The sequence below is a fragment of the Gigantopelta aegis genome, chromosome 12, assembly GCF_016097555.1.
Source record: "Gigantopelta aegis isolate Gae_Host chromosome 12, Gae_host_genome, whole genome shotgun sequence".
Taxonomy (NCBI): Eukaryota; Metazoa; Mollusca; class Gastropoda; order Neomphalida; family Peltospiridae; genus Gigantopelta; species Gigantopelta aegis.
In genome coordinates, this window is record NC_054710.1 from 41,704,762 (window position 1) to 41,718,988 (window position 14,227).

Here is a 14,227-nt window from a genome sequence, read left to right on the forward strand (position 1 = left end):
AGCTGAAATAAAAACAGAGCACTGAGTGTAAATTAGTTTTCTAGTAAGAGGTTAAGAATATATTTCACGAAAGGACACATGGGCAAACGGACATGTGTATCAACTCATGAACAGAGCACTTCAATTAAACGTTTTGCATTTGTGAACTGGAATTTCATATGATTATTATGTCACAAATTGCTCTAAAGTGTAGCTCTTGAAAATGTTTTTCAGTGAAGGGGCGGGCCCCTCCTCCCATAGACATTATTTTAAAGAAAACCAAAATGAAATTTTTCAAAACACCAAGTCCACCAATACTTCACATCTCCCCATAACACATAGAGAATCTTGGAGTTGAAAACAACATGCATGCATGACGCTGCATGTTCAACGCAGATAGTCAGTGAGGCAGTATGTAGGTACATGTATATATTTTTTAAAGTTTTTAGACACACACACAGAGACAGACAGACAGACGTATATATATATATATATACATACATACATACATACATAGATATAGATAGAAAGAGAGAAAAATAGATATATAGATAGATAGATAGATAGATACTTGCCGGTGACAACCCCAAGTTCCACAGTAAAGTCTCTGTATCCATACACGTTATACGCCAGCACCTTGACGAGATAGCGAGTGCGTGGTTCTAGTTGTGGTATCACCGACGTGTGTTTGGCGTGTAGACCTTTCTCCGTGTAGCGTCCGGTGAGGTTCGCCGCCTCCTTGGTCTTGTGTTTCCTGTAGTGAACCAAAAACATCTGCGCTGCCCCTCCGTTAAATTCCTCCATCCACGACAGACGCACCGAGTGTGGATCGTCGCTCCACGCCTTGAACTGAGATGGAATACTTGGAGGACCTTCGTTGTGGCGGAAAATGGCAACTATTAGTGACCACGAAGATGTACAAATTTGTACGGAGATCATATATGTCAGCGAAATATCCCTTACAGAGACATTCCTGACTCCTGAGTTTACAGCCATTGCAATATTACGTGTTAAACACATTTTATTGTTTAGAATGTGATTGTCTGCGTATCTAATTAAGTCGTGTGCCAATGTTGTAGCAGTCATTGTTCATTTTGTTTAAAACATATTTTTGTTGTTGTACGTACGAAATTATTGAAAGATAAACGCACTCGTAATGACGAAAACACACACCATGTTTATACATACACTGATGTTCGAAACAATATAAAAAAAGTCGTTAATGTTAAATTTTAGCCATCAAAAACAATCTATTAGTCGAAAACCCTTTTGTAATGGCAGAAAATGACAATCCCTTTAAATGACTACCATAAAACCCTTTAATAGCCTTCAGGTGTCTTAGGATGTCTTAACACTGAAAAAACTACTATTGCGTTATTGTCGTTATTGACGGCAATCGTTATAATGATACTGATGGTGGTGGTGGTGGTTGTGAATGCAAGAACTAAACGGATCAATGAATGAAATTATCTAATGAACGAATGAACGAACGAACGAACGAACGAATGAATGACTCATTAACCACACCCCAACATGAAAAATGCATCGGCTGTCTGGTGTCAAACAAAGGTAGGTACAGGAATGATCAACGTCAATATAAATCACAGTGCGCAGGTGAGTAAATTTAAAATTTGTAATAAAATTCTGTATCTCGTAAGAATTTTAACAAAGTTCTGGATGAAATCGAAATAAAACCATCATATTTCGTCTACAAAATGTATATTTTCTTGTTTGTTTCAGATGATTGCACGTTACCAAAATGTGGCGCACACTCAGAGTACACGGGCAGTGGTGCTCACATTGTGGATGGAGATCCCTCATCATAATAAATGAATGGGTCAAGTATGTATGATCAATGCGAGCACGACACAAGACTATTCCATCCTCCCTGTGCCGCATATAACAGGACTGCCACTCTCCCAAGACTATCTTGCCAGAATGAAGCTTGTTCACCATCACACTGTTCCAATCATCTTGCCAAGTTAAAAAGAAATCTTGGTTAATATTATGTTTAAAATCAGTGTAAGGCATACCAACTCTGGCAAGAGGCAAACCAAAAGCAGACTTAACAGCTGGATCTGTGAATGAATGAATTAATGAATAATTGATTGAATGAATGAACGAACCTTTTAACGACACCACGTCACGAACAATTCGACTGGCTAATATTTTATTTTACATTTATTTTCCCCAAGAGAATGAATGAATGAATGATTGAATGAATGTTTAACGACACCCCAGCACGAAAAATACATCGGCTATTGGGTGTCAAACTATGGTAATGCAAATAAATAAAGTGATGATCAACATCAATATAAAAATTCAAGGTTTAAACAAAAACAGTGTAAAGAACTGTGCAAAAATACCAATACAAATATCACAGAATTTTACGGACTCAAAGAGAATGTTACACCCCTGCACCACGGTGAGGTTACAGCACGCGCAGGGGTCCCCAAGAGAAATACAACGACCAGTTTTGCACCAATCAATATGCACTAGCTGAAACCGTGTAAAACAATCAAGGTACACTGAGATATGTATGTTCTGTTCTGTCAATGGAGAAGATATTTGGCTTCTAATTTGATAGGAATAGCCTATGCTGGCGGCACAGACAGACAGTTAGAAGGACGGAACCCTCTAGTTCCCTCCGACTGGACCGGTAGGGGATTAATAATACCAGAGTGGTGAGAATACCTTGTGCAGTGAGTGTCAGGTTCATCACGAGATCGTCTTGTTTACCACCGTTGGACACAACCACCTGGTAGCTTCCAAAGTCTTCGAGTTGAACATTCCTCAGCGTAAACTTCCCAATGCCAGATGCTGCAGACACCACTTCTGGACGGCTGGTTCCGAGCAAGCGTCTGTCTCCATTGTCCAGTAGTCTGAACCAGCTACATCGTGCTGGCGGGTTTGCTATAATGGGTACAATGAGAGTGGCGTCACTCCATAATGCTGCGTGAAATGTACCCGGGAATGGAACGCGATGGTCTATCTTCGGTGAGCCTAAAACAGAGCAATGCAGCCACTTTACAAAGTAGACATTATGTTATATGTTGATGATTTCCAAAAATAAACAGCAACCCCCCCCCCCCCCCCCAAAAAAAAAAAAAACCCCACAAAAAACCCCACCCAAACAAAAAAAAAAAATAAACAAAACAAACCCAAAACAATAAAAAAAAACCCCAATAAAACCCAAAAAAAACAAAACAACAACAAACAAACAAAAACAACAACAACAACAAAAAACAAACAAAACAACAACAAACAAAAAAAAAAAAAAAAAAAAAAAAAAGCAGACAAGAAAACAACACAGTAATTACTGGTGGATTTCCTATAACGCATACACTACCGGTTGCTTTGTCGTACACTACCGGCTGCTTTGTCGTACACTACCGGTTGCTTTGTCGTACATATTACTGATGTCTGAAAACACATTACTTGCTGGAGGCTTGGCTTTAATGCATGTCTGAACGCTAAGGTTTGCTCCCGGCCCTCACCCCCCAACCTGCATCTAATGTTTATGCTTTAACATGGACCAATTCAACTTACACGTTACACGGAGCTTCACAACATATTACTGTAAAGTTTGCTTTGTTTAACGACATTACTAGAGCACATTGATTTATTAATCATCGGCTATTGGATGTGAAACATTTGGCAATTATGACATATAGTCTTAGAGAGGAAATCCACTAGTTTTTTATTAGTAGCAAGGAATCTTTAATATGCACCATTCCACAGACAGAATAGTTCATATCACGATATTTGAAATATCAGTTGTTGTGCACTGCCTGGAACGAGAAATAACCCAATGGGCCTACCGGCTGGGATCGATCTCAAACCGGCCGCGTATCAAGGGAGCGCTTTACCACTAGGTTACATCCCGCCCCCAGCATATCACTGATGTCTGAAAACACATAGTAATTGCTGGAGGATTCCCTTTAATAGATGTATGGATGCCACGGATTGCGCCCCTCCCCCATGCGCATCTGATGTCTATGGTTTAACATGAGCCAATTCAACTTACACGACACGTTGAGCTTTACAGTTCTGCTGACGTCATGCCATATTCTGTTTCTGCCCTTGCATCTATACTCTCCGGTGTCTAAACACTCAACTTGCCCCAAACTGTACTCGGTGGTGCTGGAGTTGAATACCTCGTGGATGGGGTACGAGCCGTTGAAGAGTTTGATGTCAGAGACCGGGTTACTATCCACCACGCACCGCAGAGTCACAACAGTCCGCTCAGTGACTGTCAATCCAGAAGGTTGTGAGTTCAATGTGAGGGACGTGATTTTTTGCAGGTCTGTTGAATGTAGAAAGACATAAGATATAATATTTAGCACAGAAGATGTTGAGTCCACTATCAGCTCACTTGAATATACAAACATATAAACTATTTAATACAGAACGTGTTGATTCCAATATCAAGTTAGTTGAATATATAAACATATATAACATATATAGCACAGTTGTTGAGACCACGATCAAGTTTTTTGTATATATAAATAGATACGAGATATTTAGCACATATGTTGGAACCCAATATCAAGTTAGTTGAATGTACAAACAGTGATTTTGACGTGATATGTTGCTGGTCTGTTGAATGTAGAAAGATATAAGATATAATATTTATCACAGAAGATGTAGAGTCCACTATCAGGTCACATGAATATACAAACATATAAACTATTTAATATAGAACGTGTTGATTCCAATATGAATTAGTCGAATGTATAAACACATATACAATATTTAGCACAGAATATGTTGAATTGCAGTATCAATTTAGCTGAATATACAAACATACAAACACACACACATACGTGTATAAATACACACACACACACACACACACACACACACACACACACACACACACACACACACACACACACACACGTGACGTGATTCCAGGTCAGGGATGGCTGCTGAATACAGGGGGCGAGACATAGCCCAGTGGTATAGCGCTCGCGTTGTGTGCGGTCGGTTTGGGATCGATCCCCGTCAGTGGACCAGTTGGGCCATTTCTAACTCCAGCCAGTGCACCACAACTGGTACATCAAAGGCCGTGGCATGTGCTATCCTGTCTATGGCATAGTGCATATAAAATATCCCTTGCTGCTAATCGAAAAGAGTGGCTCATGAAGTCGCGTCAGCGAGTTTTCTCTCTCAGTATCTCTGTGATCCTTAACCATATGTCCGACGCCATGTAACCGTAAATAAAATGTGTTGAGTGTGTCGTTAAACAAAACATTTCCTTCCTTCTGCTGAATACACTAACGTTATATAAAAGTTTAAAACAGGATATTTAGAGTTCAGTGTGAGGGATCAGACAGGTCAGTTAGACGTACACACAGACACAAAACATTTAACAAACACGGTTGTTCGTTCATAGCTACAGTTTTAACAAACAATAAACAACCAAATAAACAACCAAAATCCATACTATACTTTATACAAAATGCAACAGACACACACACACACACACACACAGATAAAAAAAAAAAAATTAAAGAGAAAAAAATCCCTATACTCTCCCCACATACCCCAACCCAATCACAAACAACAACAAAAAACAAAAACAAACAACAAACAAATTAACAACAACACATGTTTCACTGTGTTTACATACTAAGATTTAATGGGTACTAGTTTTGGTTATGACCTAGATTTTTAAAACTAAGATCAAGATCCAAATGGCGCTGTATGGTAAAGATAGAACATTTATGATCTATTCTAAATGCTTAAAGCCGCACGCCCTAGTTCCATCCAGCGAAAATAAATTATAATTTTGGTTAATCTACAAACCTGTAACACACTTAGATCACGTTTTTATAAAATAGAGTGAAAAAGCAGGTTTTATATCCATAAATAACATGGGAATCCCCATGTCCCAATTGCTTGAAATAATTTTGAAAGTTAGTATTCTGATGTCACCGGTAGATGTCGCTCGAAGCACAAAAATGCCTACGTCACGTCAAATTTCACAGAGGCACAGACTTGGGGTGCGTTCTTTTCACCTCTTCTGGACATGTTCCAACTGTTCTGTCCTCTCCAGATATCGTAAGACTTATTGGTTTTAAGTGTTTGTAACGTTTTGTATTGAGATACTTACTTGTCTGAACTTTATTGTTAATGAAAATGTTCACGAACTGTGAAGAAAATCCTCATAAATGAACAACAAGCAAACGACAACAAATCGGATGTTGATTGCGCGAACCGTGCACGAGAAAACAAACCGAACCAAAATGATAACGGTCACGTGGTATACCAACATCTGTGACATTGAAATGGGAATATCCCCTCTAAAAATAGATTAGACCTTGTCTGCTCACCGGCTTTTTTTCAGAGGCACGTGGCTTTTTAAGAAATACGAAAAATGCATATTGTGGTATTACAAACACCAGGATTACCAGGATTACCAAAAAACACTTCAGGTGAATGGAAATGTATAGTCTAAATAATAAACGGTAAGTAAAGTGCAATTTTATTCGTGAAAAAATTGGGTCTAATAGCGAAAAACAACGGCGTAATGGTTAACAACTAGGGCGTGTGCCTTTAATATATTTGATATTAACCAGTGTCGCTATTACTATTGAATTACTACAATGTGAGGACTGAGATTGAATATAAACACTCACAATAAACGTCCAGCGAAAACATCTTTGTTTTGTTGTCCCGGGTAGCGTTGTTGGTGACGGTACACGTGTAATTTCCCGACTGCTCTCGTTTGATGCTTGAAATTAGCGTCACAGGATCTGTCCCAGTCTGCTGATTCCCTAATGTCCAGGAATAAGAGCAGCCTGGTTTACATTCAGCAATACACTTCACTCGAAGACGTTCACCTTCGTTGATGTGATCTGGTGGTGTCGAGCTGAAAGTTACGGTGTCTGGGCCATCTGCAAAATGAAGATTTATAATGAAAAAGAGAACATTAAACATATATGAAAAGCCCTCTTTGTAGTAAATCTGAACGACAAAACAGTAATACGTGATTAGGGCCGTATCTCTTCACAATGCAGAATCGAGTGGGAATTTAGCAACAAAGTGGTTGATTCCATAATTCTCTATTAAGTGCCTCCTAGTCTACAGGATGACAGCGACTTCAGAGGATATCCTTGACTGGAGATTTCATCCCTATTGCACCGCCACTACGAGAACTGTTACTACAAGACTAGTGTAATAAATGAAAACTAGTGCCGGACAGAGCATATTAGAATAAGTACAGATTATACGTCATGACGATTTTTAAAGCTGAACCAAAATATCATTAAAACAAATTCAAAACCGTATCTCTGTGCGAGACGGTGAACATGATATTTTTACAATAACATGGCTGACGCCATACGTCACTGCCTGGAGGACTGGCTATACAAATCGAAACCTGCATAAGACGGCTCATTGGATATTTAAAGTGTTGATATCCAATTGTGAGACACGATCCAAACAATGATGATATCTAGTGTTAAAATACGTTATAATATGTAAGACAGACAGACAGACAAATAGATAGATAGATAGATAGATAGATAGATAGATAAACAGTTTATTCAATAAAATGCCTCAGGCCCACACTACGAAAGTGTGCACGCAAATAGTCACATGCGATGCTCTGTTATAACCATGCTCACTATTATTGCATGATGATCAGCAATATGTAGACAACATTGGGAGAAATATGTTAAAAACTGGTAGTAGACTGCTTTAAAAGCCATGTTGCATTTATGCTATTATTAAAACAAACCTTCACTATTCATTCTAATCTTATAACGAACTCTTGATACATTTTCCATTTATAATATGAAAACCTGGGGAGGGAGAGAGAGAGAGAGAGAGAGAGAGAGAGAGAGAGAGAGAGAGAGAGAGAGAGAGAGAGAGAGAGAGAGAGAGAGAGAGAGAGAGAGAGAGAGAGTGAGAGAGAGAGAGAGACAGGCAGACAGAGAAAGAGAGAGTGACAGAGAGAGACAAAGACAGACGAGACAGAGGGGAGTGGCTTCCTATCACAAGCACCATCACCCGTCACACCTTTTAATGCCCAAAGTACCAATACTACCATAGAAACCAAATTTACCAACTGCTATGCAATACTCACAGTCAACACCCAGCTGAAACTGTTTGCTCTTTGACGTCGAGGTGCCAGTGTTGGTTACAGTACACGTGTAGTTTCCTGCCTGATCTCGTCTTATGTCTGGTATTTTCATCTCAGAGCTCGTTGTTTTCTGCTGACTCCCCAGCTTCCACACATAGGAGCAGCTTGGACTACAAGAAGTAGCACAGCTCACCGTGAGGTCGTTTCCTTCTTTGGTGTGGTGAGGAGATGATGGGCTGAATGGTACAGAGTCTGGGCCATCTGTAAAATCATGTTGCAAAAACAAAAAAGAGATGAGAATAGTAACAAATGCGAGCACCGAAGGCGCGGAGGGGGGGGGGGGGGGGGGGTCGCTAGAGGGTAAAATGGGTTTGGCGCCATACCCAAATATTTCTGCAGATTTTATTTAGGTTTTTTTTGTTAACCTTTTGACAAAATTAATTAATCTTATAATTACTGTATGACCCTTGACCCTAATCCTAAACTTAACCCATTTTCTTTCGGTGGGAGGGGCCCCATACCCCCTGTTGACTGTGGTTGAAATCAATTCCATAGTGCCATACCCAAAAATGTCTTTCTAGCAGAAATACTGACATAGAACCTCTGTCCAAACAATGTGATAACGCCGGTTACACTCGAGAATATTACATTAACGTTTGTTGCAAAATATACGTTAACAAGTTGCATCATGTTGTGGTATGCATGTAAAATGGCCTGATCACAAAGCCAGAAGTAACCGGTAATGTGCATGCGATCTTTAGCAGAACAAAGATATTTGGAAACATCGTTTTATTATATAACATTTAGTAAAATATCTTAAAATTTCGCTGATTGTTGCACAGTATTTGTCTCGGCAGAGCCTCGATAAATATCAATTAACATAGACTCGGTTGATATTTTCCATATTAGAAACACTCATGACCAATTATATATATATATATATGTATATGTATATGTATATGTATATGTATATGTATATGTATATGTATATCTTTAGATAATGTTTGGACATTATTAATACCAGGAAGACTAAACTGGATTTGCAAAACTATATATATTTCAATTTAATGGCAATAATCCTGTAATACCCGAAACTATCTAAAACTGTCTAATGACTATAGATAGTGCCTTTAATACGAGGGAATCATATTTGTAGCCGGAAACTGTGAAAGGGACGGAGAAGAGAGAAAAAGCGAGAGAGCAATATATATATATATATATATATATATATATATATATATATATATATATATATATATATATATATGAGAGAGAGAGAGAGAGAGAGAGAGAGAGAGAGAGAGAGAGAGAGAGAGAGAGAGAGAGAGAGAGAGCGAGAGAGACAGACAGAGAGACAGACAAAGAGAGAGTGACAGAGAGAGACAAAGACAGAAGAGACAGAGTGGAGTGGCTTCCTATCACAAGCACCATCACCCATCACACCTTTTAATGCCCAAAAGTACCAATACTACCATACAAACCGAATCTACCAACTGCTATGCAATACTCACAGTCAACACCCAGCTGAAACTGTTTGCTCTTTGACGTCGAGGTGCCAGTGTTGGTTATAGTACACGTGTAGTTTCCTGCCTGATCTCGTCTTATGTCTGGTATTTTCATCTCAGAGCTCGTTGTTTTCTGCTGACTCCCCAGCTTCCACACATAGGAACAGCTTGGACTACAAGAAGTAGCACAGCTCACCGTGAGGTCGTTTCCTTCTTTGGTGTGGTGAGGAGATGATGGGATGAATGGTACAGAGTCTGGGCCATCTGTAAAATCATGTTGCAAAAACAAAAAAGAGAGGAGATTAATAACAAATGCGAGCGCCAAAGGCGCGGAGGTGGGGTCGGGGGTTGTCCCTAGGGGGTAAAATGGGTTTGGCGCCATACCCAAATATTTCTGCAGATTTTATTTAGTTTTTTTTTGTTAACCTTTTGACAAAATTAATTAATCTTATCATTACTGTATGCCTTCCTTGACCCTAATCCTAAACTTAACCCATGTTCTTTCTGGGGGAGGTCCCCCATACCTCCTGTTGACTGTGGTTGAAATCAATTCCATAGTGCCATAGCCAAAAATGTCTTTCTAGCAGAAATACTGACATAGAACCCCTTTCCAAACAATGTGATGACGCCGGTTACACTCGAGAATATTACATTAACGTTTATTGCAAAATATACGTTAACAAGTTGCATCATATTGTGGTATGCATGTAAAATGGCCTGATCACAAAGCCACGACAAGTAACCGATAATGTGCATGCGATCTTTAGCAGAACAAAGATATTTGGAAACATCGTTTTATTATATAACATTTAGTAAAATATCTTAACATTTCGCTGATTGTTGCACAGTATTTGTCTCGGCAGAGCCTCGATAAATACCAATTAACATAGACTCGGTTGATATTTTCCATATTAAAAACACTCATGTCCTTTTATATATATATATATATATATATATATATATATATATATATATATATATATATATATATATATATATGTATATCTTTAGATAATGTTTGGACATTATTAATACCAGGAAGACTAAACTGGATTTGCAAAACTATATATATTTCAATTTAATGGCAATAATCCTGTAATACCCGAAACTATCTAAAACTGTCTAATGACTATAGATAGTGCCATTAATACGAGGGAAACATATTTGTAGCCGGAAACTGTGAAAGGGACGGAGAAAAGACAAAAAGCGAGAGAACAATATATATATATATATATATATATATATATATATATATATATATATATATAGAGAGAGAGAGAGAGAGAGAGAGAGAGAGAGAGAGAGAGAGAGACAGAGAGAGACAGAGAGACAGACAAAGAGAGCCTGACAGAGAGAGACAAAGACAGAAGAGACAGAGTGGTGTGGCTTCCTATGACAAGCACCATCACCCGTCACACCTTTTAATGCCCAAAAGTACCAATACTACCATACAAACCGAATCTACCAACTGCTATGCAATACTCACAGTCAACACCCAGCTGAAATTGTTTGCTCTTTGACGTCGAGGTGCCAGTGTTGGTTATAGTACACGTGTAGTTTCCTGCCTGATCTCGTCTTATGTCTGGTATTTTCATCTCAGAGCTCGTTGTTTTCTGCTGACTCCCCAGCTTCCACACATAGGAGCAGCTTGGACTACAAGAAGTAGCACAGCTCACCGTGAGGTCGTTTCCTTCTTTGGTGTGGTGAGGAGATGATGGGATGAATGGTACAGAGTCTGGGCCATCTGTAAAATCATGTTGGAAAAACAAAAAAGAGATGAGATTAATAACAAATGCGAGCGCCAAAGGCGCGGAGGTGGGGTCGGGGGTTGTCCCTAGGGGGTAAAATGGGTTTGGCGCCATACCCAAATATTTCTGCAGATTTTATTTAGGTTTTTTTTGTTAACCTTTTGACAAAATTAATTAATCTTATCATTACTGTATGCCTTCCTTGGCCCTAATCCTAAACTTAACCCATTTTCTTTCTGGGGGAGATCCCCCATACATCCTGTTGACTGTGGTTGAAATCAATTCCGTAGTGCCATACCCAAAAATGTCTTTCTAGCAGAAATACTGACATAGAACCCCTTTCCAAACAATGTGATGACGCCGGTTACACTCGAGAATATTACATTAACGTTTATTGCAAAATATACGTTAACAAGTTGCATCATGTTGTGGTATGCATGTAAAATGGCCTGATCACAAAGCCACGACAAGAAACCGTTTGTTTTCAGTCGTACTAATGTATTTATAATAAATGATACATGACAAAATTGTAATAAAGTTAAGCCAACTGGAACACCTTGACTTTTAATCAGCGGCTATTGGAAGGAAGGAAATGTTTTATTTAACGACGCACTCAACACATTTTATTTACAGTTATATGGCGTCAGACATATGGTTTAGGACCACACAGATATTGAGAGAGGAAACCCGCTGTTGCCACTTCATGTGCTACTCTTTTTTTATTAGCAGCAAGGGATCTTTTATATGCACCATCCAGCAGACAGGGTAGTACATACCACGGCATTTAATAAACCAGTCGTGGTGCACTGGTTGGAACGAGAAATAGCCCAAAGGGCCCACCGACGGGTGGGCGATCCCACACCGACCGCGCGCTTTACCACTGGGCTAGGTCCCGCCCCTGCGGTTATTGGATGGCAAACGCAGTTATATCGACGCATGGTCACAGATTGATTGATTGCAAACATATTCTATTGTACAAAGAACAAAAGAATTGGGCACAAGTTTGACAACTTGCTACGTTCCGGTCCCTAACTTGAATAAGATCATATCATTTCATTGTATAAATACAGAGTCGATTTGCATTTTCCTCGGGTGCTGTTGGACGAATAATGTTGCAATCTCGTTCACATCTATATCTTGGTCATAATGAATAGTTAGGAGCGCCAAATTAGATAGGCGCTCCAGTCCCATAGACGCACGTATGTATGTGTGTAGTCGCCGGAGTGTGCTAAAGCTTCGTTTACACTTGCACGAAGTAACCGGTAATGTGCATGCGATCTATAGCAGAACGAAGATATTTGGAAACATCGTTTTATTATATAACATTTAGTGAAATATGTTAAAATGTCGCTGAAATAAAAGTGTTATTAGTCACTCAGTGATTATTAATCATCGGCTATTGGATGTCGCACATTTGGTATTTGGTATTTAGTAATTTTGTCTCGTAGAGGAAATCTGCGACATTTTCTTAATGCAGCAAGGGATCTTTTATATGCACTTTCCCACAGACAGGAAAGCACATACCGCGGCCTTTGTTTTGAACGAGAAAAACCCAGTCAGTTTAACGAATTCACTGAGGTGGTTCGATCCTGCAACGCAAGCACCTCAAGCGAACGCTCAACCGACTGAGCTAAATCACGCCCCTCTGACCAAAAAAGAAGAACAGATAACTGCAGTTAATCTATGCTTCCACTCTAATCTGTAAACTAACTAATATTGTTACGTGATATGTTGTCAGTTTAGACTGTGTTGACTTTCTGAAGACCTTTATTTATCAATTATCTTGTAATAAAAAGCACGTTTAATCTAATTATGCCTTTCTCGTTTTGAATCGTATATAATACATTATTATTAACCATACAGCTATAACTGATTTGGTGATTAAGGAGTCCGACGGGTAGCAAACCCTGCTACGTTATCCCGGTCATTTGGGGACAAGGACTTTTATATGTTACGTAAAATCCTTCTTTTTTTTCATTTGAGCAGAACTCTCAATCCTGCGGGGGGGGGGGGGGGGGGGGGTGGGCCGCGTCCCCCCCCCCCCCCCCCCCGGCTACGGGCCTGGTTAAGAACCACATAGATAATGGAAGAGGAAACCCGCTGCCGACACTCAATGGGCTACTCTTTCCAACTAACAGCAGGGGAGCTTTTATATGCATTATCCCACAGACAGGATGGTACATCAATTGTAGAGCAATGGCTAGAGCGAGAAATAGCCCAATGGGCTCACCAACGGGGATCGATCCCAAACCGATCACGCATCAGAAGAGCAGATGAAGAGAAAAAAAGAATAACAACAAAAACGAGATGAAGAAAAGTAAGAAAGAGAAGAAAGTAAAAGATGAACAAACAAAGGAGTGGAAATGAAAGAAACAAATGACGAAGAAGCACAGAAATGACAACATCATACCAACAGCCCCGAACTCCCCCACCCCCCCCCCCCCACCACAAAAAACAAACACACATACCCCCCCAAAAAAACCCCCAACAACAACAAAAAAAACCCCCAACCTCCCCCTAATAATAAAACAAGAAAGAAAAAAAACAATAATAATGTAAGGACCACCCCCCCCCCCCCCTAAAAAAACCCCAACAAACATAATAAAACCACATAAAATCCTCCAAACAACTCACAATAAACCTTCAACTGAAATGTTGTGTAGTTTGAAGACGTCGAATCATTTACAGTACATCTATAAGTTCCTCCTTGATTTCTTCTGATGTCTGTTACATTCAGTAGAGAGCTGTTTTGTGTTCCTTGACCTGGCAAACTCCACGAGTAAGAACACGATTGATTGCAAGTAGAATTACAGACCACGTAGAAACTTTCTCCTTCAACAACATGCTGAGGTGGGTCCGGGTTAAAGTATATCGACTCTATACCATCTTCAAATTCAAATGGT

General features: G+C 39.5%; 1 protein-coding gene across 1 annotated transcript in view; it reads right to left on the reverse strand.

Moving 5' to 3' along the window:
* Window positions 1-32: 32 nt before the first annotated feature.
* Window positions 33-14,227, reverse strand: part of LOC121386054 (carcinoembryonic antigen-related cell adhesion molecule 5-like) — an 18,263-nt gene continuing 4,068 nt past the window's right edge. Inside the window, exons 3-10 of the mRNA XM_041516853.1 lie at window positions 11,063-11,320; window positions 9,583-9,840; window positions 8,075-8,332; window positions 6,624-6,881; window positions 4,007-4,285; window positions 2,674-2,982; window positions 555-851; window positions 33-40 (exon numbers count right to left, since the gene is read on the reverse strand). Coding sequence (XP_041372787.1) covers window positions 33-40; window positions 555-851; window positions 2,674-2,982; window positions 4,007-4,285; window positions 6,624-6,881; window positions 8,075-8,332; window positions 9,583-9,840; window positions 11,063-11,320 — 1,925 coding nt within the window. The remainder of the gene's footprint in view (window positions 41-554; window positions 852-2,673; window positions 2,983-4,006; window positions 4,286-6,623; window positions 6,882-8,074; window positions 8,333-9,582; window positions 9,841-11,062; window positions 11,321-14,227) is intronic.